Source organism: Hyperolius riggenbachi, chromosome 2 (assembly GCF_040937935.1).
Source record: "Hyperolius riggenbachi isolate aHypRig1 chromosome 2, aHypRig1.pri, whole genome shotgun sequence".
Lineage (NCBI taxonomy): Eukaryota > Metazoa > Chordata > Amphibia > Anura > Hyperoliidae > Hyperolius > Hyperolius riggenbachi.
In genome coordinates this window covers 259369935-259394838 of record NC_090647.1, presented here as the reverse complement: position 1 = coordinate 259394838, position 24904 = coordinate 259369935, and the positions used below count along the sequence as shown (strand labels likewise).

The following is a 24904-nucleotide window of genomic DNA, read 5'->3' as shown; positions in this document are numbered from 1 at the left end:
CTGGGTGATGTTTCTGGCATACTAAGTCAAATGTTAGCATCTACCGCCATTAAGCTTCTTTCAATTCTAAAGTCTTATGTATCAGAACATAGTACACTTCAGCCCTTATTCAAATCACTTCTTCTCCAAAGTTTTCTCCTAGGAGATAATTTTCATATTTTGTTTAAAATAACTTTTCAGCACTCTGCAATTGAAATACTACCAAACAGTAGGGGAAAAAGTACTGTCAGAATTATTCTGAACACTTGATTTTAGTCTGGTCTTGGTCGTTAAAGGTGGCCATTCATCTGTCAATTTTGCAGCCAATCGACCATCCGATTCGATTATTATTATTGGACATCTAATGTTTGGACGGACAGGAGAGACGAAGCAGCATCACAATGCCGATTCCTGAAAGGTTTCATGTTGAAATACCCTATAGATCTCTCTCTGATCAGATTCGATCAGAGAGAACTGTCTCTTGGTTGAACCTGCCCATACATCGCTAGATATATGGAGACCTTAATTTTTAAACTATTTGATGGAACCTACTGGGAAGAAAAGATGGGAAAGTTGTTGCACTGGTGTTTATGTTGGTTTAGTATCTCTACCAAAATTAATACTTGCGCCAAACTACAGTAAAATACTGAAGTGTTTAATAACAAATAAATTCAGAACATTAAAACAGTATTATTGCCAGTAATTACTGGTAACAAAACAGAGATGGCACTTGCATGTGATCACAGCAACATTCACTCCCCCACACTGTATGCTGAAAACACAAATCGCAAGCGCTTCCTATCTAACTCCTAGGTACTGCCAGTATAATTACTCCTCTTATCTAACTCCTATGGCCATTCAACTCACAGGGTCGTATGATCTTTTTCAGTTTTCTTCTCTTAAAAGTTCTATTTAAAAGTTCCTTTAAAAAGGGTCCTTTAAAAAGGTCCGTAGCAACTCACTTTCCAGGAGAGGGGGAGAATGCCCGTACTTGCCACAGATGTCGGGGCTCCGTTCTTATCAGACGGCGGTGAGTGGTGGGCCTCGGCCGAAGGTTCACCTAGTCTCACAGTCCACGCCGCTCCTCGTGTTGCTGACCCAATTTCAAATCGGCGAAACACTCCGGCGTACTCTACCGGGTGTTCGGGTGACGTCACCTCTTTACAGCCAATAAGCCGACATGTTTCGGTAGACACGCCTACCTTCTTCAGGGCTTAGTTTAGTATCTCTGTCTGATTGTTTATTGATTGGGAAATGGCTTAGCCATAGAGTTGGCCACAGATCCACGTGTGAGTAGGCCCTAAATACAGAATATCAAAACAGAAGCCCAGCATTTAGCACTTCACATGGAAATGGGCAATCTCATCTCCAACAATCTTCCTACCTCTTTAATTAGGTATTTACTACATAGTTTATGTTACATTTTGTTGATTTGATTGATGAAAGGTGTGACTTTGCATGGAGCTTAGTTTGGGCTTTGTTCCAGCGTACTCAGCTGAACTGTAATCTAGCATTGGATGACTTCACTAGCAAGCAGCATCATGCCAGCACAGATTAATAATATTTCAGCTCCTGTATTGGCCCTGAACACACCTAGGTGGATGCCTCGTGTTGAGCACTTGTCCAACAAAGGGCACATCCAACACCATGACATGAACAACACAATGGAAAACCATTTACATGGCTTGTATTTTCCTCAAACCAACCAACTAGACAACCAATTGTCTTGCATACTGTGCGCGCAAGCAAAATGATGGACTTCACTATATGGCCGCATTCAAAATAAGCAAGTCATTCAAGCTACTTTATATACACGTGGACAACTGCACGATATCAGCCCAACAGTCGTGTAAGTTGATCCGCCAGATGGATCGGGCAAACCATCAGTCGCTTGTCAAGCGTACACATATCTGATTGTTGTCCAACAAACCAAAATCAGACGATAATTAGGCAGCTTTGTTGGACGTGTGTACAAGACTTTAGATGAAAGTCACAACAGCCGGGTGAATGCATAAGCCAGGGGATAAGGACTCACCAGTTATCTTAGCATACCGGTGACTCTATAGAGAATTCTTTTTTTTTTGCTGATAAATTTCACCCCCAGCAATAAAAATAAATAAATAAAAATGCAGTTAGCCAACAAAACTTGTATTTGCATCCCATTCTCTGGATTCACTGGTGGGGTGAATTACCTCCTGATTTAGTATCACTTTAAGTAAAAGTACATAGAGTTAGATCTCCTTTATGACAAGTAAGTCTTTTTGTCTCAAATAGCAGTTCTTGAGACTTAATTTATTTTTCTTCCTTTTTCAGGTTAAAAAGCAGATTCTTAATGAAGAAATAATTTGTTCTCCAGAGGCATCTGTACTTTTGGCATCTTATGCTGTACAAGCCAAGGTGAGTTAAATGAGTTGATATGCTGGAAAAGGTCAAAGTATTCATTTCTGAATTACTACATCAGGAAATTTAATGTTCGGGGAAAATTACTAAGAAACCTGAATTGAAAAAAAGGGCACTGATTACGTAATTTTTTAAAATGCAATATTTAAAGTAAACTAGTATTGAGAGAATGTTGAGGGTGCAATCTTTATGTGAAAACTGGCGAATGCCTGGTCGTCTTGCTGGTCTATTGGCTTCAGTAAAGCTACACACACACACACACACGTGATAACCGTTGTCTAAAACGGCCAATAACGATCATTTCAGCTGACGATCATTATGTGTGTACAGCAGCCACAGATCGATATTGCTCGGCCATCATTAAAGATCCATTCCCTTGGAATTTTAAAGACCCTCAATGCCCAAGCATGACTGTTCGCAATGCTTTTTACTAGCCCTGCCAACTAATTAAAACCGATCTGTTGTTTGCTGATGGTCGTCCCTATGCCCTTACCCCACATAACAACAGAGCACATCACTGGCCTCAAGGCTAGGGCTGTATCTGTACAGCCTTGTTCCGCGAATTGTCGCCCAATGAATCGTTTCTCTATCCCCTATGGGCGACATTTCTCGCATGTGTGTATGAGCTAAAGATTTGATACACAAGATAACCCAAGAGCAGCCTTTCAGGTAATCGATAATTGTGTTAAATCTCCCTGATTGACCGGTTGGTTATAAACGCAAAAACCACACACACGTGTGTGTATGTGCCGCGATCACTCGAAAACGTCTTGACTGATTTGAATGAAACTTGGTATACAGATCCCTTACTACCTGAGACGATATGTTCTGGGGGTCCCACAGCCCCCCTGCACACCTGGTCGGAGCTACAAACAGCAAATTAAATTTCACCCATTCATGTCAATGGAAAAAATGTAAAAGGCTGCCATTCTCACAGTAATCAAGCCAGAGTCCCCACACTTGGCACAGTTGGTCACTTTGTGACTGAGGTTACAAATAAAGGAAAAGTGGGCAGAGCATAAAACAGCCAATCAGATTTCAGCCATTCATATTAAATGGGAAAATGTAAACTGCAGCCATTCTTACACTGTTAATCGCAGGGTTTTCAAACTTGGTACACTTGGTCACTGGGTGAATGAGATTAAGATTCAGGAAAGTGGGTGGAGCCTAGAATAGCCAATTAAAGGGGTGGGGCCACAAACAGCCAGTCAGATTTGTTTCATTTCACTGGGAAAATACAAATTATTGATGCCAAGGACCCCAAAGCTCACAAACTTGGTCATTGAGTGACTGTGTGTCCAGGTTACAAAAAGTGGGGGGAGCCAAGAATTTGATTTTTTACATGGGAAAATATAAACTGCAACCATTCTTACACTGTTAATGGCAAGGTTACCAAACTTGACACAGTTGGCCACTGGGTGACTGGGATTAATATTCAGAAATGTGGGTGAAGCTGAAGGCTACAATAGCCAATCAAAATTCACCTATTGATTTTCAAGGAGAATATTTACATTGCTATCATTCTTACACTGATAATGGCAGAGGCCTCAAACCTTATACAGTCAGTCATTGGGTGACTGGGGTCCAATAATAAGGGGGTGGAGCCACAAACAGCCAATAAGGTTGATTTCAGCCAATTTGGTATTTGGCAGGGTTCTCAAACTTGACACAGTTGGTCACTGGATGACTGGGATAAAATATTGAGGAAAGTGGGTGGAGCCTACAACAGCCAATCAAAATTCACCTGTTGATTTTCAAGGGGAATATTTACATTGCTGCCATTCTTACATTCTTAATGACAGAGGCCTCAAATCTGGTACAGTCAGTCACTGGGAGACTGGGGAAATTCTGAAAATGGCGCAGGCCACAAACAGCCAATCAGATTTGTTCAATTTCAATGGGAAAATTCAACTTATTGAAGCCAAGGACCCCAAAGCCTATATACTTTGTCATTGAGTTTTGTGTCAAGGTTTGAAATAGTGGGCAGAGCCAAAAACAACTAACGTTTTACATGGGAAAATTGCAGCCATTCTTACACTGTTAATGGCAGGGTTCTCAAACTTGACACAGTTGGTCACTGAGTGACTGGAATTAATATTCAGAAAAGTGGGTGGAGCCTACAACAGCCAATCAAAATTCCCCTATTGATTTTCAAGGGGAATAAAGAAACTGCTGCCGTTGTTACACTGTTAATGGCAGAGGCCTCAAACCTGATACAGTCGGTCATTAAATGACTGGGGTTCAAATTCACTAAAGGGGGCGGAGCCACAAACAGCCAATTAGATTTCTTTGCTGGATAAACTGCTTCCTTTCACATGATTTTAATGCCAGGAACCCGAAAGTTCACAAACCTGGTCACACAGTCCTGTCAAGGTTACAAAAAGGTTATAAAAAGGTGGAGTGGACTCAAAAACAGATTTCCCAGGGGAAAAACTGCAGCCCTTCTTCACTGTTAATCATAGGCAAACGCAGGGGGGGATTACAGTTGCCCAGAATCCCCCCCCAGACATAGGCTGGTGCAGTGTCACCAGAATATCTGCAGTCATCCTGCAGCTCACAGCACTGCCCCCTTTCTTTCCCTGCTACAGTTGACTTTGTAGCAGCAGCGTGTGTACAAAGCATGGAACAGCTCTGGGGAACAGAGTCAGGTATGAGCACAGCCCTGTGCCCAGCTGTGTGAATGCTTCCCTTTCCCCTTCATTAGCAATGTTGGGTGTCATTATTATCTATATCCAAACTGCTCCTGATCGATCCTGTTGTCAGTCGGTCGGACGGGAAATTGTATTATGTGTACCCAGCATGATGTCCTACCATATTATTATACTGTATTGTGTGTGGCTAAGGCTAAGTTGGTGGAGCCCCCCCCCCCCCCCAAAAAAAGAAAACAATCAAAATTCACCTGTTGATTTCACCTCTGCCATCCTTGCACTGTTAATGGCACAAGCCTCAAACCTGGTACAGTTGGTCATTGGGTGACTGGGGTTCAAATTCAGAAAAGGGGGCAGAGCCACAAACAGCCAATCAGATTTGTTTCATTTCACTGGAAAAATACAAATTATTGATGCCAAGGACCCCAATGCTCAAAAACTTGGTCACTGAAAGACTGTGTTTCCAGGTTAAAAAAGTGGGGTTAGCCAAATACAAACTTCACTGGGAAAATATAAACTGCAGGCCTTCTTACATTGTTAACGCAGGGTTCTCAAACTTTGCCCAGATGGTCACTGGGTGACTGAGATTAGTATTCAGGGAAGTGGGTGGAGCCTATAATAGCCAATCAAAACTCGCCTGTTGACTTTCAAGGGGAATATTTAAATTGCTGCCATTTTTACACTGTTAATAGCAGATGCCTCAAACCTGCTACAGTTGGTCATTGGGTGACTGGGGTTCACATACTGGATTTTAATTTCTATGGGTTAGGGTTAGAGAAAGTAGGAGGAGCTAACACCAGCCAACTACATACCCGGGCAATGCCGGGTCATCAGCTAGTTAACATATAAAAGTGGCCTTCAACACATGCTTTTCTGCACAGACAACTGCCAGCCTTAATGTTAGCATTAACCTTTATTGTCACTTTTACTTTTTTTTTTTAATTTAAAGGAATCATGCATCAAAGTATTGTGCTGTAATTAAAGTGGGATAAAACTCTGATATACACATTCAATGAAAATGTGTTTTCCTGCTTTTTAATACCCAATCAGTTATCATATTTGCTTTTGTGCACAAGTAATATTGTCCATTTACAAATTACGAGTTCCCAAAGTATAGTTTATGTGCTCTGAAAGCTGGCATTGTATTTTATTAATATCTGCTTCTATTATATATTAAAATCTTCTAGTGATTTATTCCTCAACTTTTCAGTTCAGCTAGGAATGTAACAAGAGAGAAATGTAAACAAAATACAATGTTATCACCTCTTCCTATTGGATCATAAGCTGAAGGAATTTTCCACTGTAAAACAAACTGCTGTGTTTAACTGTTTGAATGATGTTCTGCTACATTTTTTTTTTGAGTTAGTAGTTTTAAGGCTATAAGTAATCTTTTAACAAAGAAGAAATTCGGAGTTTCAGGCCATTTTAAACATCTTTTTCTTGCAGTATGGTGACTATAACCATAACGTACACAAGCCTGGATTCCTGTCACAAGATGAACTGCTACCAGATCGAGTGAGTATTACTAGGTTGTCATTAGCATTGAAATGATGTGTCTTTCTTTAGAACAACAAAGAAGTAAAAGCTTAATTTTCTATGCAAGTGTCTGTTTCTGTAGGTTCTGCAGCAATATCAGATGACTTCAGAAATGTGGCAAGAGAAAATAACAGCATGGCATGCAGGGCACAGAGGAATTTCTAGGTAATGTTAATAAGAGGCAAACCTTTACTGCTGGTACTGGCAGGTTGCAGGTCTCCCTGTTTGGAACCTCTGTTCAGCTGCTTGAGAAGCAGGATGGAGCACTTCCAAAACTGCAAGTAAAATATAAACAGGGAGACTGTGGGGTTGACTAAAGAATACTGGGAGCTCAAGCTTTGTATGCTGTCAGTGCACTCCAGTAGCATTCATATACCTGACACTTTATGTGGCATATTAAAGAAACACCAGTAAAATGACCCTGCCTTTGCTTCGGACAGGTATAAATAAGAATATATAGTGACAGGATACTCTAAAGGAGTGAAGACAGATGGAGTGGGGAAGGTTAAGAAGGTCTTTAAGGTTTCTACTATTGTTTGTACTTTGAGGTACTTTCTCTGAGTATGTGTAGCACCACCACCGTTTCCGTCCAGTGCTGGGTGGTGCCGCTATTAAATATATTGGTAATTTACATTACCAATATTTCACTACAGACTAGACAGACGGTCCCCCTCATTCTCACATGAACCCTTCTTTCCTAGTGACTAACACTACCCCCCTTGTGCCTAACACTAACCTCCTACTTGTTATAAATAACACTACTAACGGTGCCCAAATGAACGCTATTTGTAGCTGATCATCTACAAATAGCGCATCAGCTGCAGTCAATAGTCCGTATGTAGTAGCCAGACGGCTACTATATGCATTGGGTGCCTGATTACTGATCATTTGCTTTGGCGTCTATTAGGCGCTGCTGATCACTGCGCCCAAATGACCTCATCCAAATTTCTCTCCCCTCTTTTCCAGGCAACAGCTGATATTCTGGATAGAAAGTCAGGAAAATACTAAAGTTTTTTGGTTGTCATGAAAACAGGTGTTGGAAATAGATCTCCAAACAGGCAGTAGCATAGCTGGTGAGCCATAGGAGACAGGGAAAATAATGGTTTGTTAATGATTGCCACTATTCAAAACAAATATGAAGGTGATCATTACCACTACATTACCACTGACAATGTTAGAACATACAATCAGAAGGAGGTGCAAATATAAATGTCATCCATATACTTTAATTACAAGGGTTTTTGCAAGGATTGTGATAAGAATCTTGGTTTACTCATATCGTACATAGACTCAGAGAGTGACTCAGAGAGTGACATGGAGAGTTTTTTAATCAGTGAATGGAAGCAGCTGACAGGCAGCGAATGCACCACCTGCAGCTGTCCATGTGAAAGAAGCCATAACTTTTCTACTGCTATAGCATTGCTGCATCTACCCTCTACTTTTCCCTGCACTGCCAATCTATACTACAACCCCCAGTTCAAGTGCAGTTAATAGAATATTATTGTAAATACATCATGCATAAATGGTATCGTAAATTAGTTATGCATAAAAGGTTTAATAAAAAAAAAGCTGTAGTTAGTGCAAAAAAAAAAAAATGTCTTCTGCAGGAGCTCCCTCATCCTCAGCCACTGACTGCTGGTTGCTTAGTCCCAGTCAGTCTAAACACTCCCAATGTGGCCACATGGTCATGAAGAGGGAGGGTGATTGCTCTATCAAACTTAGCCTCACCTCCCTGCCCCCCAATAAAATAAATTAAAATTCTGTACCTGCATTCAAAACACTTATTCCCTTCTCTACTCACACATAAAATTAACTCTGCACAATCACCTAGCACTTAAAGAGAAACTACGACCAAAAATTGATCTTTATCCCAAGCAGTAGCTGATATCCCCTTTTACACGAGAAATCTATTCCTTTTCACAAACAGACCATCAGGGGGCGCTGTATGACTGATATTGTGGTGAAACCCCTCCCACAAGTAACCCCTCCCACAAGAAAAGTTCGAACTTTTGTGGGAAATAGCTGTTTACAGCTGTTTCCAACTGCCAAAAGCATGCAGCAGCTACATTGCCTGCCAACAGTAAAATGTTCACTGGAGTTCCTCTTTAAAGAGAAACTCCGACCAAGAATTGAACATTATCCCAATAAGTAGCTCATACCCCCTTTTACATGAGAAATCTATTCCTTTTCACAAACAGACCATCAGGGGGCGCTGTATGACTGATATTGTGGTGAAACCCCTCCCACAAAGAAATTCTGAGTACTACTGCATTGTGGGAAATAGCTGTTTACAGCTGTTTCTAACTGCCAAAAAAAACATGCAGCAGCTACATCACCTGCCAACAGTAAAAATGGCACCATGTAATAAATGTCAGAATGTAAATCAGGGATTTAAAAGATATTACAATGGACAAACACTGACTAAATCATTTATACATAATTATTGTAAAAATGAAGCACTTTTTTTTATTACATTTTTTTTCACTGGAGTTCCTCTTTAACTGCCACTCGGAATATAAGAAGAAGCAAAAAAAAACTATACTCTTTTTTATACCTGTTTACTATACTCTTCACATTTTTGTAGGGATGAAGCGGAGATTAATTATTTAAAGATTGCTCAAGACTTGGACATGTATGGTGTGAATTACTTTCCTATAACAGTAAGTAATGAGTGTCCCGCTACTTAGAGTCCACCTTGCGCATCTTTTGTAAAGTTAGAAAGTGGTCGCAAACTAATTCTGTATGAAAGTTACACTTTGATTTACTACACTCTATACCTTAGAAAGGTTAAAGTGTACCTGAGCTGACATGTGATGTGTTTAGATAGATATGTGTATATACAGTGGCAAGAACACAAACACAAGCTGTGCTTCTTTTCTTTTTTGACTGCCTGAAAGAGCTAATATCCAAGCTATGCAACTGTATTTATTTTTTTAATCGGGGGACAGTTGGGCTATATCATCCCTCACTGATAACAAATTACAGTTATAAAACACTTTCCTAAGCAGATAACTGGGCTTCTGACTGCAAAGGAAATATAAAAAAGTCAATTGTGTATTTTCGTTCCGGGATGCTTGAGACAATGCAATTGAGCAGAGTCAATAAAATATTAAATCTACTTTGTAAATATTTATACATAAAATAAAACCATGAGATGTCCAAACAGATCATTTTTAGGAGTAGGGGGACAGATCCAATTGTTTATCTCATTCATTTATTTTCACATTAGGGGTTCACATTAGGGCCTCGATTCACTAACCGGCGCTAAGCCGGTTAGGAGGCTTTATCAGTTTGTGTGTGCAAACCACAGCGTTAGGTGGTTAGCACGCACAGGACCACCCACATCGCGCGCAGTGCGGCTGGCGGGTAATAGTGCGCGGTGCGACGATAATGCATTGGTGCATCAATAGTGCATCAATGCGCCGCTTCGGGGCTACCCGGTGCAACGTTTACAGGGCAGCGGGTGCGACATTATCTTCGCACCGCGCACTATTACCGGCCAGCCGCACTGCGCGCGATGTGGGTGGTCCTGTGCGCGATGTAACTTTGCGCTGCTGTTAGTGTCCGCAAAGCTACATTTCGGGCATTAAGTGGCTTTTCACACTGGCGCTAACACTTATGCTACGTACACACATGCGACAACGATCGTTCGTTGTCAACGACGAACGATCTTTTAATTGACGAAAGAACGACCGAAGTAAAGTTAGTTGTAATAAGTGTGTAACGATCACATCGTTAGAACGAACGTTACACCACGTAAAAGCACTTAATGCGCCTGCGCATAAAATTGTAAAGTTCCTTGGAGAAAAAGTGAAATGCGCATGTCCAGCCTGGTACGAACGATCGTTTCCAACGATGTACCACTTTTGCTAACGATCGTCGGTGGTAAAAATCCGCCAAGACAGAACTTTGTTTTGTAGCGATTTGCCTCGTTCGTCGTTTGCCTTAATAGTCGTTGGTTCGTTTTTTGTAACGATCGTCGTTGGTAAAGATCGGGGAACGATCGTTACAAACGACTATAGTCGCATGTGTGTACGCACCTTTAGCGCCGGTTAGTGAATCAAGCCCTAAGCACCATAAGTGGTATACCTTGTTTTTTTGTCATATGGTTTTGATCATTTGTAGATAAAAATGGGAATGTGGCTACAGTATGTAGGTAGAATGTGCAATTTTGGTTGTGGCTAAATAAGAGTATAATTTAAAATTATATAACGCAGGGCTACATTTGTTTTAATGTAACACACTTACTCAATCCCTACAATTACTGGGCCAAATGAATACATCGTTGCACCTCATTCCACAGTGTCACACAATCGTCCAAAGAAAATGAATACATAAATAAAAATTCACTGAGATGATGAAAGTTAAATGAAAAGCAAATTCCATTCATATGCAGATAATACCAATGGCAGGCAGTCAGCAATTACATGCAGATAATGTGAACGACAGGCCGACATCATTAATGGAATGCAGATATTACTATCAACAGGCAAATTCTAAGGCTATGTACTTAAAGGAGACCTGAAGCAAGACGTATATGGAGGCTACAATATGTGTTCCCTTTTAAACAATACCAGTTGCCTGGAAGCCCTGCTGATCTCTTTGGCTTCAGTGGTGTCTGAATCACACCAGAAACAAGCAAGCAGCTACCGGTAATCTTGTCAGATTTGACAAAAATCTGATCTGCTGCATGCTTATTCAGGGGCTAAAAGTATTGAAGACAGAGGATCAGCGGGGCAGCCAAGCAAGTGGTATTGCTTAAAAGGAAAAAAATATGGCAGCCTCCATATCCCTTTCACTTCAGGTGTCCTTTAATGCCAATTACATGCATATCAATCTAACCCCTTGCTTCAGTATAGTCTGCGAATTTTCCCCATTGGTTCCCCACTGCATCAGGCTATTTACCCCCTCTCGCAGTGTTCCCCACTGTGTTAGGCAGTCCAGTATCTTCCTTAGTTTCAGTCAGTCTCCTCCAACCTTATTGCCCTCCTTAGTACAAAGGCAGCCCTACCCCATGCCCACCAAAGGTAATAGATAGTGCTGCAAAATGAATTTACACCATGGCAATATGTGTTTAAAGTAATTGCTAAAGAATCCAAAATAATTTAAAGCACTCCATTTAGAGGTTTCTATTGGATGTTAAGCTAATTGCTGTTTACTTTTTTCAGCAAGCTAAGGATGATGCAGATATACTGCTTGGAGTGGATGCTAAGGGAATTCATATTTACAGTAAAGACAACAAAATATCACCACTGAAATCATTCAAATGGGGCGACATCAGAAACATTTCATACGATGACAAGAAAGTGAGTAGATGATTACCTTACAAAATGAGAATAATTTATGATATAACATCATCTAAGCTTCGCCTTACAGTATTCTTATTTTCACCATAGACACTGTTTATAATTTTGTCTTGACTAAGTCCTGCGACCCACTACAAAGCGTAAAGTGCTATCGCAATCACTAGCGATTTATGGTAGCGCTTTGCAATCGATTTTGGGAGCGATTTTCCTGCTCCTATACTACAATACATTAGAATGGAAACGCTCCTAAAATGCTGCATGTCCAGCTATTGTGATTTGCCTAATCACAATTACTCTAGTGGAATCTGTCACATCCATTTACATTAGCAGAGTGTTTCGGGAAATCGCTAGCTATTGAAAATGATCCCTAAATGCTCAAAAAACGCTCTAGTGGGTTCCAGCCCTAACACACCTTTTAAAGCAGGCATACATTCTTACCCAGCTCATTCCTCTGAGCCTGCCTGCTGGTAGCAGTATTTGCATGGACTGCCGGGACTGTCATTGTGCCACCAGCAGAGGGCTCTGTGGACTTTGAGCAGCCCTGATTTTCTGCAATTCACCAGATGCATTCTGTTAATCACATGGACTGTTTAAGGGCCCTTTTCCACCAGCGCGTTTGCGCTGGCTGAATCGCAAAAACGCAAACCGCTAGCGATTTTACAATCGCTACGGTTTGCTTTTTAACATAGGAATCGCGGTAGGTAATTTCCACTACCGCGATTCGTTTTTTACTTGATCGCGATCGCGCCGCGGAGCGACTTTTGCCGCGATTTTGCTATGCAGTGCATAGCATAGCAAAATCGCGGCCGCGAACGTCGGGGAATCGCCGCTAATTGCGATTCAGCAATCGCTAGCGTTCAGCGTGAACGCTAGCGATTGCTAGTGGAAAAGGGCCCTTAGGACTGCCTCCTGCTTCAGCCAGTGCCAGAACTTTGTGCTTCCAGGCCTAAGTCTCTGGACTTCCTGGTAGCTGCTTCCTTGTCCTGAACCTTGTATTTGCCTCCCTGTTGCTGAATCCTGTATATTCTGTCTGAGACCTTGCTGCTTTTTCCTAATCTTTGGTACTCTTCTTTATCTGATTACCTGCTACTGACCCTGCTCTCCTGTTTATTCTGTTATTGCCTGATCCTATGGTACTGTGTGTGATTGTATATATTTGCATGTTGTTTATGTTTGTATGCATTATATCCTCTGTATATATTGTGGTTACGTAGATAAATTAGTCAGGCCAGGGTGTTATATATTGTGTCACTGAATACCTGGGTTATCTGTATATATTGTGTACTGTGCATGTGGTTGCATTTTATTTGCTTTCACGTTTGTATTCATGCTTGCATTACATTGATTTGCAATAAAACCTTATTTGCACCTTGTCAAACCTTTGTTTCTCCATTCAGGTCTGTGACAGAGCCACAGACCAAGCTCTGCTCATAGCAGAATTTGACACAGAAACTTAGCGCCCCTAGCTATACAGCTTACTCCCTTGCTTATTCCTTCTTTATTTTTATTCCTTTAGATTGTAAGCTCCCAAGTGCAAGGTTTTCTATCCAGCTGTTTCTTGTAATTTCTATGTTTTGTTAGACATTGTATTAGTCACTGACACATTTATATTGCATACTACCGATTTATTATGCACCCAAGTTTATTTCTTACTTTGTACAGTGCCAGGGAGGACGCTGGTGCTAGACAATACAGTAATAATAAACATTGCATATTACTTTCCACAACATTGGATAGAATTAAATAATGATAGGCATTTTTCATTACAGTTAAAACTTACACCCATTGATAAAAAAACAGAAGCTTTCAAGTTTTATTCCAAAGAGCACAAAGTGAATAAATTGGTAAGTTTAATGTGTACCTGAACTCTGTATGTGTTTTTAAGTATCAAGTATTTTTGTGTTCTCCTCTGAAGCTGCATAATATCTATACCTGTCATGATCTCACCTGACTAAGGCTGGGTGCACACATAGCAGACGCTAGCGTAGCATAAAACGCTGAGTTTTATGCAGCAATGTTAGTCTATGGGACACAGAAAAACCACTTGCATTGCACTTTTTACAGTATGCGTTTCACAAACGCTGGTAGTATTGCATATTGTGCAGGATGGCTGCCAAAACGCACATTATGAAAGTCTATGGTAACACATATGCATAGAGTTTTGCATGCGTTTTTTAATGCGTTTTTGATTAAAAAATAAAGATCTCTGATGTGTTTCCACTTCCTGTTGTCTTCCAAGTGATTTGCATAAATTTATGAAAAAAACCCATACAAAGCGCATATGCGTTTTACATTACCGAACTGCAAATGCATCAAAACACACCAAAAACGCAATCAAAACGGAAAAGAAAATCGCAGACGCATCACCCTAAAATGCTACTTTTGCGCGCTATGTCATATGTGAACCCAGCCTCAGGCTCCAGCGGGGCCTCTAGAGCTTCCGGGAAGCTAGATAGCGCAGCCTGCCTCTTCTGATTCCCACAGCGGCTCCCTTAGTGTCATAAGGTGGGTGCATGCAGCCACCTGCCGATGTTATACCTTACGGCACTGGTGTTGACTGACAAGCATTAAATTAAAGTGACAGAGTGACCAGTAGGTCACTCTCTAGTTTAGCAGCAGAGGCTGTTGGGTGGTGTAGTTCTGGCTCGATTGGGCGGGTTTAGGTGTAATGGTGGTGACTATTTAAGGACTGCCTCTTCCAGAGCTCCCTTGCCTGTGATAGCATTAATTTGCCTTTGGGTTACTCTGCTGGGTTTGATTTATTGTGGATTTCTTGTGTACGGCCTTGCTTGACCTTTCTTGTGGATTGCTGCCTGGACTGGCATTGGATTTAAACCTGACCTTTCTCTTGCCTTGAACTTTGGTACTGCAACATTTCTGATATCCCGTGTATGACCCCTGGACAATTATTGGATTAGCTTTTGCATATCGATTTGTACTACGCCTCTGAATACCTGTTGTTGACCCAGACTGTGTTTGACTTCCTGTCTAAGTCTACTTAGTGTGGTTCTGGTGGTAATCTCACCTTCTTGGCCTCAGTCCCAATTCCTTGTGCGCTTAAGGCCTGGGTGTAACTGAGTGATTATTCTTGCTTTGTAAATATTACCAAAAACTTAAAAGCTACACTCCACAGCTAAAAAAAAAATAATATACTGTGAAAAGGGTTTGGATCACATCCAATATGTACTGTACAAGCCCATTTAGCCAGCAGCGCTCTGATCTTGTTGCCCCCTGCTTGCAATAAGCTCATTTCCATTGTAGAGATGCAACAAAAGCAGGAGTACTGTAGATTAGTGCTTCTCAACATTATTAAAGCATGCACACTTTGATTAATGACTGTGTTGGAAAAGTTCCTCCTAGTCTCAAGTAACCCTTGACGCACGCATAATGCTCAGCTGTACTTCATAATTGTGTATAAATGCTTTTTAAACTTTTGCTTCTCCCAAGCTGGGTGCAGGACACATTCATAAGGCAGTGTAGCACAGGGGATATGTGCCCCCCCCCCCCCCTTCTGCTACTCTTGCTCAGAGACTGCAGACATATCTGAATTCACACAAGGTACTAAAACTAGCCAATTAATGCCAGCGTAGGCCAAAAACTGCAGCTAGTATCAGACCAGCATCAACTCAGCAAATTGTTGGTCAGCAATGCAACATTAGGCCAGCAATTTCAGGCCAAGACAGGTGGGTGAGGAACCACTAGCTTACCAATATAATAATAATCCAAACATTTGTATAGCGCTTTTCTCCTGTCAGACTCAAAGCGCTCAAGAGCTGCAGCCACTGGGATGCGCTCAAGAGGCCACCCTGCAGTGTTAGGGAGTCTTGCCTTGAACTCCTTACTGAATAGGTACTTGACCTAGCCAGGATTTGAACCCTGGTCTCCCATGTGAAAGGCAGAGCCCTTAACCAGTACACTATCTAGCCACCACCAATATACTATAGATATTTGAAGAAATTGTCTAGATTTCTGTTTTACGTCTATGAGAATGTTGATAAACATGTGATTTATTTTTCTTATGGTTGCTAAAATACAGATTTTACACCTCTGCATAGAAAATCATAACTTATTCTTGACAAGAAGAAAAGTAGATTCCGTTGAGATCCAAGAGATGAAAACTCAAGCCAAAGAAGAAAAAACAAGGAGAAAGGTATTGCTCCGGAGTGGAATTCTTGAATTATAACTTATGAATGGAAACTGCACAAACAAGGGTGCAACTACAAACTCCAGCAAAAAGGTTCACACTTCCATCCTCCGTGGTGACCTCCATGGCTAGAAGACCCAGCTGCCAGGAATCATAGTGTGATCAACATAACCCTTACAAAACAAGTACAGCCATAACAACACCTGATGTGGAGGGGTGGCCACTGCATTGGAAAAAGGGAGAGTACGGATTTAGGGGGTCCCCATAGCCCTGGATTCCCCTAAGGCCGCAGGGCCTGCTCCCCCAGTTATGTCTATGTGCACAAACTCACCTGAGAATCTTCTTAGCCAGTCTGACCATTAGGGGCCCTTATGAAATGATTGATGCTGTACAAAAAAATGAAAAAGAATGCACTCTATTCATGCATCTTAAATCTAACTTGTGGAGGTTGATGGTGGCAGTGGTGGATACAATACAGCCTAGACACCTCAGCAACAGAAAGGCTTTGTTCACATCTAAAATTGCAATCACTGAGGCCAGCATTTTGCGATTTTGTGAGTGATTTTTGTAGCGCCTACCTGCGTGCTATCATTTTTTGTAAATCGCTTTTATAAGCGCTTTTGCAGAGCGATATGTTTTTTCACTTCCTGACGCAAGTCATGAGGTGAACTCTGACCCGGAAAATAATAAATGCAATGTATTTATTCTTAAAAGTGCTGGGGAATTCGCTATACAAAGCGCTTTTTCAAGCATTTTCCAATTTCCCTATACCTTCCATTGAGGCAAATTGCCCCAAAAATGGTACAGGCAGCGCTTTGGTGGGCGGATCGGAATCGAACCGCTCAGATGTGAACACTCTCATAGGGAATCATTGCACAAGCGCTTTTTCAGATATAATTATTATTATTATTTTATTTAGTATTTATAGTGCTGACATCTTCCACAGCACTCTGCAGATTATATTATCTGTGTGTTTTTGGGATGTGGGAGGAAACCAGGAGTGCCTGGTGGAAGCCCACACAGACATGGGGAGATCATACAAACTCTGTGCAGCACTCCTGGGAACTGTGTACCCAGCACTGCAAGGCGAGAGTGCTGCCCACTATGCCACCCTGCTGCCCATGCATAGCAGCTATTCTGAGGTGGTAAGGACTTGGCAAATTGTTTAATGCAAATGCAGTTTGGAAAGAACATTACATTGAGGCAACTACACATTGTCTTCTTAATTGTCTGTGCTCATTGGACAATTGCCAAGTCAAATTAATTGTTATACTTGCTTGGCCAATATAAGCCTATTCTGATCATTAACTAATCCATCAAAAAGTAATTTATATAAATTAGCATTATTAACCTGTGTTTGGCTAGTAGCCTAATTGGCAGCCCTTGAATTGCCAGCAGTTCCCAGATCAGTGATTTAACATATATTTCTGAAGTACAGCTGCAGTTGTAAATATTGTAAAATTAATAGACTGTAGTTTATTAGAAGGAACATCAGAAACTGTTGATGGAGAAACAACTCAGGGAAGAGGCAGAGAGACAGAAGGAAGAGCTCGAGAGGAGACTGTTTGAGCTGGAAGAGGAAGCAAGGGATACCAATGAAGCTCTGGTGAGTGGTCAGATCTACTTCAGGACAATGAGGAGATGAGTTTTCATATTACTGTATAGCATGGCACACATCCAATCAAGAACATTGAGACTTTTTTTTACAATAATGCTTTCTTATAACAACTGATGTTTTCCACACAGCTTTAGAGAGTACGTTGAGCAATTTACGACACTAAGGTTTGCCCATACATTATTTTTCGATTTTGAGGGACAATTGATCTAAAATTATTGGATCAAAGCAGAATTGGTACCGCAACATGGCCACTAGATTGATCTTAAACTTGGTCAAAAAGGATCAATTGGAAATAATGGAAAATCTTGGTTGCCAAGGCTCCATTGGGTGCGCAGCAGTAATGGCATTCGATATTATGATGACCGACAGATCCCTGGACTGTGTCAACCCAAGTGTATATGTGCCTGTCTTCCTCCAAGCTCATGTACCGTGTTGAAGGTTTCCCTGTCTTGCCAGCGAGCTACGTCACTACATGCACCAATGTCATGTGGTACTGGCACTCGTGGTGATGCTGGACACCAGTGAAGGTCAGGATTCATGCCGGTGGACAGATAGGACTTCAACACTGCACACAGGCAGAGGAGGGACACGTGTACACTTGGGGGAAGGGGGGGTGGCTGTAACAGATTTTTACTTACCCGGGGCTTCCTCCAGCCCCATAAGCACGGATGTTACAGCGCTTGTCTCTGGGTCACTTTAACTGTCTTTCAACAGTTCTCATAGTCTGATGTCCTTATCATTGTCTAAGTCCAATGATCAATTAGCAATGTGGTTTTGCACCCCTGATAACCAACAATAATGGTTTTGTTTACATAAGAAGGAAGTAGCGTTGTGCTATCCTCAATCAAGAAAAATTCATGAGTTAATGCACACACACCTGGACAGCTTGAAAAAATACATTGTAGTAAAAGGAGAAAATTGCGCAATAAGTACATATACAGTACGCAAATTGTAACAAATATACTGTATGCAGGAGTACACAAATATGTAGTCAAATTCAAGCAAAATAAACGTAAATATTGTACTAATCAGTAGTGACAACCTGAATGGATTTGGGCAGTAATGCAAAATAGAGCAAACAAAAGAATGGGGAGCAAAAGGCAAAATGTGCGGCAGAGAATCTGCAATTGCACTTGAGATTGACAAATCAAAGGCGCACTAGTGTGTAGCCAGCGTCAATCAAAAAACTCAAAATGGTCATCCAATTAGGTAGCAATACCAGTTGCCTGGCAGCCCTGCTGATCCTCTGCCTCTAGTACTTTTAGCCATAGACACTGATCAAGCATATGCAGATCAGGTTCTTCTGACATTATTTTCAGATCTGACAAACTTAGCTGCATGCTTGATTCTGGTGTTATTGAGACACTACTGCAGCCAAATACTGTAGATCAGTAGGGTTACCAGGCAACTGGTATTGTTTAAAAGGAAATAAATATGACAGCCTCCATATTCTTCTCACTACACTTGTCCTTCAAATGTCCTCCAGCTGCTTCCTTTGCTTGTACATCTCGAAGGAAAGCTTTTTAATGTGAATTAAGCTGGCCATGCAGACTGCAGAGTCAATGCAGCACAAAGCAATGGAACTGTCAGTTCCTTGCTGCTTCACCCAGCATGTCCAACTAAAATGACTACAGGATGTAGAATAAAATCAGAAACTTGAGCATTTAAGCAACTGTATAAGGCATATGCATGTGATTTATGACCAAACAGAGATAACAGTAGATAGATATATACTGTAACTATCTGAGGGGAAAATGTATCATTCAGATTGCTTTGGTTGTGATTGTAAGATAAATATATATATTGTAGACTTTGAGCACAATGGTATGACACTGTCGTCTTACAGAACTGTCCAATTTATGATCTGTAGATTCGGTCTAATGAAGCAGCCAAGCTGTTGGCAGAAAAGGTCCAGTTAGCACAGGAAGAAGCAAAGCTCATATCTCGGGATGCAGAGGAGGCCAGGCAGGAGCTACAGCGCCTAGAGCTGACTGTTCTTAAGAGCAAGGATGAGATGTGCATGATGGAGAAAAAGATGCGAGACTCGGATCTCATTACCATGAAAATACTGAACGAGTCTGAAAGAAGGTGAGATACAAGTTTTCTTCTTAACCATCATCCCTCAATTATCAAACTCCCAGTTAGTCAGTCTAAGGCCCCTTTCAGACTGTGGATTTGCGGTAGCGGTGCAGCCCGGGAGCAGCACCGCCAAAAACAGGCCTTCTGGGATTACTGCATTAATAGATGGTAATCCCTGTCTGGCAGCAGGCCAAGCAGGAAGTGAGGTGCTCTAGCGCTCACTTCCTATGGCCAAATCAATGACGTGTGCAGAATGAATTGTCAAAATACGCTTCAGCGTATGCCATATGCGTAAAACTTGTGGCGGTCATTTTAAATCACGCGCGTTGCCATAGGCCTACATGACTTCCAGTCCGCCGCACGTCAACGCAGAGTTCGCACAGCAACATAGGTGTTAGATTAGCTCCTTCAGCCGCGTTGCAAGTAGTGCGATGTGCCCCATAGACTTTCATTGTCTAGTGTTAGGCTGCAGTAAAATGCCGTACAATGCCAGTGTGAAAGGCCCCTAAAGGTGGGCACACACCAATTTTAAATTTGTTTTCAATTTAAGAATTACAATCAATTTTTTTATTCATTCCAACTATTGACCAATCTGTCCAATGTACCACACACGTGCTCAATTTTTCCCTACTTATGAAGAAATGGATTTAAAACTCAAAAAAATGTGCTTGTATTAATAAACTGACAATCTACCCATCTATTTTCATAAAAATTGATCAGACAAATCCACCACTCCCAATCAACTTATATCCCCCCAAAAAACAGGAAATCAGATTGAACCCCCCCCCCCCCCAAAAAAAAAAAAAACCCCACAGGAAATCCGATTGATTTTTCAGTACAACTTATCATTTTTATCTACCTAATTGCCGTAAAATCTGATCATTTTATTGTATTGTGTGTGGCCACACACGCGATGCAATAAAATGATTCAATTTTATGGCATTTCAATAAGAACAAAGGGTGTTACTGAGAAATTGAATTTTTTTTTGTTTTTATTTATTCGTTTCGAGAAATCTGGTTGAATTTCCTGTTTTGTTTTTTGGTAAAGGATTGGAGTGGTGGATGTTTCCGGTCAATTTTTATGAGAATTGAATGTGGTAGAATACATTGTCATTTTTTTGATGTATAGGTCTAAGCATTTTTTTCTGAGTTTTTTCAATGATTATTATCATAATTGGGGGAACATTGAACAAATGTTTGTGATATATTGATCAGTTTTGGAAATGTAATTAAATCGAAAACATTGATTGTAATTCTTGAATTGAAAAGAAACATAAAAAATTGTATGGTGCATGGCCACCTTTATGCTGGGCATACACAGCTCGTTTGTGTGGCGGTATCGAGCCAGCGGCTCGATGCCGGCGCGTCCCCGCTCCTCCGCGCGGATCGATTCCCGCTCGTCCCCGCGGGCGCTTCCTAATCAGCGCTTCGTTTTTTCTATTGTTCTGCCCGCCGGTATCGATCGCGGAATCGAGCTCATTACCAGATGGAAATTATCAATCGAGCCATCAGCGGCTCGATTGATAAGAAGTATCCACCCGTGTATGCCCAGCATTAGCCTAGCATTGCATATGCACATATGTGCTAAAGCAATGCATTTTGTGAGTATGTGTTGGTGAGTCCTGGTTGGGACATGTGATTCACCATATTTCTTATATATACAAAAGACTTGACTATTGTTTTACAGAGCTAAAGAAGCCAAGCTATTGGAGCAGGACTTGCACGAAGCCAGGAATGCTGAACGTCTGGCAAAGCAGAGGCTGATAGACCTGAGCACTTTTTGTCAAGCTGTGAGTAGAAATTGTCATGTTCTTGCACTATGTAAGATTATTTATTTAGTATGTATACAGTGCTGGCATCTTTCACATTACTTTACAAAGTATATAGTCTTGGCATTAATTGTTCCACACTGGCGCTCACAATCTAATTCCTACTATAGTCCTATCCTATGTCCATCATATTATTATTATTTTTTATTTATATAGCGCCAAAATCTTCCATAGTGCTGTACATAGTACAAAACAAATATTGGGGAACAAATATACATGAGAAATTCAAGACACTGTACAGTCATGACATACAATAGTAGAGATACAAATACATACATAGTTAATGTGTAGTTTGAGATATCTTTAAAATGGGTACATGTCGGGCATTGCTAGGATCCTAAGCACTTTTGGGCACTCCATCTTAAAAATGGGTGTGGTCATGCACCAGAATGTGCTCCCCTTTGCATTAATAAAAAAAAAAATAGGCAGTGTCACTTAAACATAACTAGGCAGAGTAACCTGGCTTCTTTGCAGGCTGGTCTGGCTTTCTGCTGGGCAGGCTGTCCTGACGCCAGGTCGTCTGGCAGCCCCGCCCCCCCCTCCCCACCATAGCATTCCCTGGGCTAAGGTTAGGCACCACAAGGTGGGAGTTTAAGGTTAAGCTCCTCCAGGGGGGTTAAGGTTAGGTACTACCAGGGGGTCTTAGGGTTAGGCACCATCAGGTAAAGGGAGGGTTCTGTGTGAGAGTAGGGTTAAGTCATAGTAGGTAATGAAGTCATAGAATGTTGGTAGTGTAACCAATATTCTACTATTGGCTATTTGCTGCACCCTTTTTAACTGGCACATTTATGAAATGTACTCCTCGCACACACTGTATGCTGTCATTCTGGTATCTTAGAATGGGGGCGAGATCAATAATGGAATAGTATAAATGCTGTATACTGCATTCTTGTTCAGGGTCATATTTCAAGTAATTTTCACGACAGTAAAGTTTACCTGATTTTAATTCTGCGTTTGTAATTTAGATGCCAACAAAAACCCTCTCACAAGATGCTTCAGAAGGAGTATGTGATAATAAAATGTTATGGCAAAGTGTAGACACGGAATATAAAAGATTATCACTTGAGATTGAAAAAGAAAGGTATGCATCCATTTGTCTATCTATCTCCAATAAACTTAGCTGATAACTGTAACAAATGGTATCAGTTGAAAAGGGAGGCAGAACCGTCTGTGTAAAAAGGGCACCGCCCTAGACTTCAAAGTTATTTGCCACGGTATATGGCTTTAAGCGGTAGAAAAGGAGCTTATCCGGAGTCTTTCACTATTCTCATAATCACAGTTCTTGGTTATATCTGGTGCCCTTTTATAATCAAAATCAACTTTCTCTGCAATATCCGGCGCCCTTTTTTAACCGAAATCACATTTATCTGCTACATCCGGCACCCTTTTCAAATGAACGCGTAATAAACAGCTGTCTGTTTTTATCAATTAGTGGTGCTTAGGGGATGCTTTGTGTTTTCTTGTATGTTGTATGCATTTTTGTTTTTGATGAATCAGTGTTTGCATGTCACAAGTGTGGGATTTGTAATCTTTGCTAGGATGTGTGTTTTGCCAGTTAACAGGATGTTAAATGATGCATGAGCCAAATAAAAGAAAAATCATATTTATTTACCTGGGGCTTCCTCCAGCCTCTAGAAGCCTATTGGTCCCTCGCCGCAGCTCCACTCTCTGCCAGTGTCCTGGGGTCCCCTCTGTAGCAGAAGTACTGCACCTCTGCAGAACGCTCTCGGCCACGGGAGTGCGACTGCAAGTGCTGCGCCCACAAGCTTGCACATGCGCAGAACTGGCCACCTGCTATGGAGGGGACCCCAGGACATTGGCAGAGAGCTGCTATCAGGGACACATAGGCTTCTAGAGGCTGGAGGAAACCCCAGATAAGTAAATCTGATGTTCTTTTATTTGGCTCATGTAGCCTTTAATAACCTTTGCAATGTATGTCCAGATATCCCACTGCCTGTATGGAGGTGATCCCCTCCAAGTTGAGCATTGCTATACGGAGCAAAGAGACAGACATTGTGTACCTTCAGCAAGTGCATGCCTAGCTCAATAACATGACAACCTAAATAGTGGTAATAAGGGAGATGGTAGGGTATTAGAAATAAGTGGCTGTAATGGACCAGTGTGTTACCAAAATTATGTAGGACTAAGACAATGGTATTATATACAGTACAATAAACTGTAGTATAAAACATTATTATAGCTTTTGTCATTGCAGTACAGACTGGCATTACCGGTATATGTAACATACTGCACCCATGCCATATACAGGGACATATACAACAATGTTTTGTGCACATAAGTTATATCTGGCTTTCTTTGCAGACTAGAGTATCTTGAAAAAAGCAAACAACTGGAAAATCAACTAAATGAGCTTAAGCTAGAAATTCAGACTCTAAAGCAGCAAGATCGTCAACTGTATGGATTATCACTATGGAATGACAGCCCTGAATTCAAGTATAAGCAGCAAGTAAGTGTGACCAGGCCCGGATTTACATCACAGGAGCCTATAGGCACAGTTGTTCTGACACCCTAGACTTTGCCCGCCCTAAACCTAAAACCCCCGACCTAACCGCACCACAAGTGTACTGGCTGTCCCTGCTTTAAATTCTCTCTAATTCCCTTACCCATCATATGTAGCTACAGATGCCCCTTTGTATTAGGTAGCCAGATGTACCCTCAGTACTCTCAGTATTAAGTACTGTATATTCCTGCGTATAAGACTTTTTAACCCTTGAAAATCTTCTGAAAAGTTGGGGGTCGTCTTATACGCCGGGTATCATTGATGCTGGGTGATACCCCCTATCCTGTTACCGCCTCTCAGATCTCGCTGTTGCGCACTGTAGTGAAGCGGCACGAGTGCACATGTGCAAGATCTGAGAGGCAGAGAGGGAGGTAAGTAGGACACAAGGGTGGGCCAGAGGGGTGAAAGAGGCGTATTTTATGGGCACAGCGCGATCTATTCTTCCATACCGCTCTGATGAACAGGTAGACAAGGAGAGCTGACCAATCCACTTAGGGGGAGGGAGAGCTGACTAATCCAACCAGTCAATTGACTATATACTGTTATATACTGGGTACCACATACAGTACAGCACCAGTATATGATTTTTTTTTTTTATTTGGTGTACGTTGGAAGAGGGGTAGTCTTATACAGCGAGTATATCACAAACTCTATATTTTAACTGAAAAAGTTGGGGGGTCGTCTTATACACCCAGTCGTCTTATACGCCGGAATATACAGTAACTAATAGTACCCCCGACTGAAGGGAGATCTCGTCAGTGGAGTGCCGAGAGCTGGGTACTCTGCACAGTGAAGGAGGGAGGGAGCCGCTTCTAAATCATCAGGTGCCTGTAGGCACGTGTTT

General features: G+C 41.4%; 1 protein-coding gene across 3 annotated transcripts in view; it reads left to right on the top strand.

Annotated features, from left to right (window-relative positions):
* Positions 1–24904, top strand: part of LOC137546286 (merlin-like) — a 97075-nt gene that overhangs the window by 55123 nt on the left and 17048 nt on the right. For all 3 annotated transcript variants that reach the window (XM_068268566.1, XM_068268567.1, XM_068268568.1), the window contains 12 exons: positions 2293–2376; positions 6474–6542; positions 6646–6728; positions 9148–9223; positions 11732–11869; positions 13639–13713; positions 15906–16019; positions 17497–17619; positions 19502–19719; positions 21398–21500; positions 22505–22620; positions 23862–24006. In XM_068268566.1, coding sequence (XP_068124667.1) covers positions 2293–2376; positions 6474–6542; positions 6646–6728; positions 9148–9223; positions 11732–11869; positions 13639–13713; positions 15906–16019; positions 17497–17619; positions 19502–19719; positions 21398–21500; positions 22505–22620; positions 23862–24006 — 1344 coding nt within the window. The remainder of the gene's footprint in view (positions 1–2292; positions 2377–6473; positions 6543–6645; positions 6729–9147; positions 9224–11731; positions 11870–13638; positions 13714–15905; positions 16020–17496; positions 17620–19501; positions 19720–21397; positions 21501–22504; positions 22621–23861; positions 24007–24904) is intronic.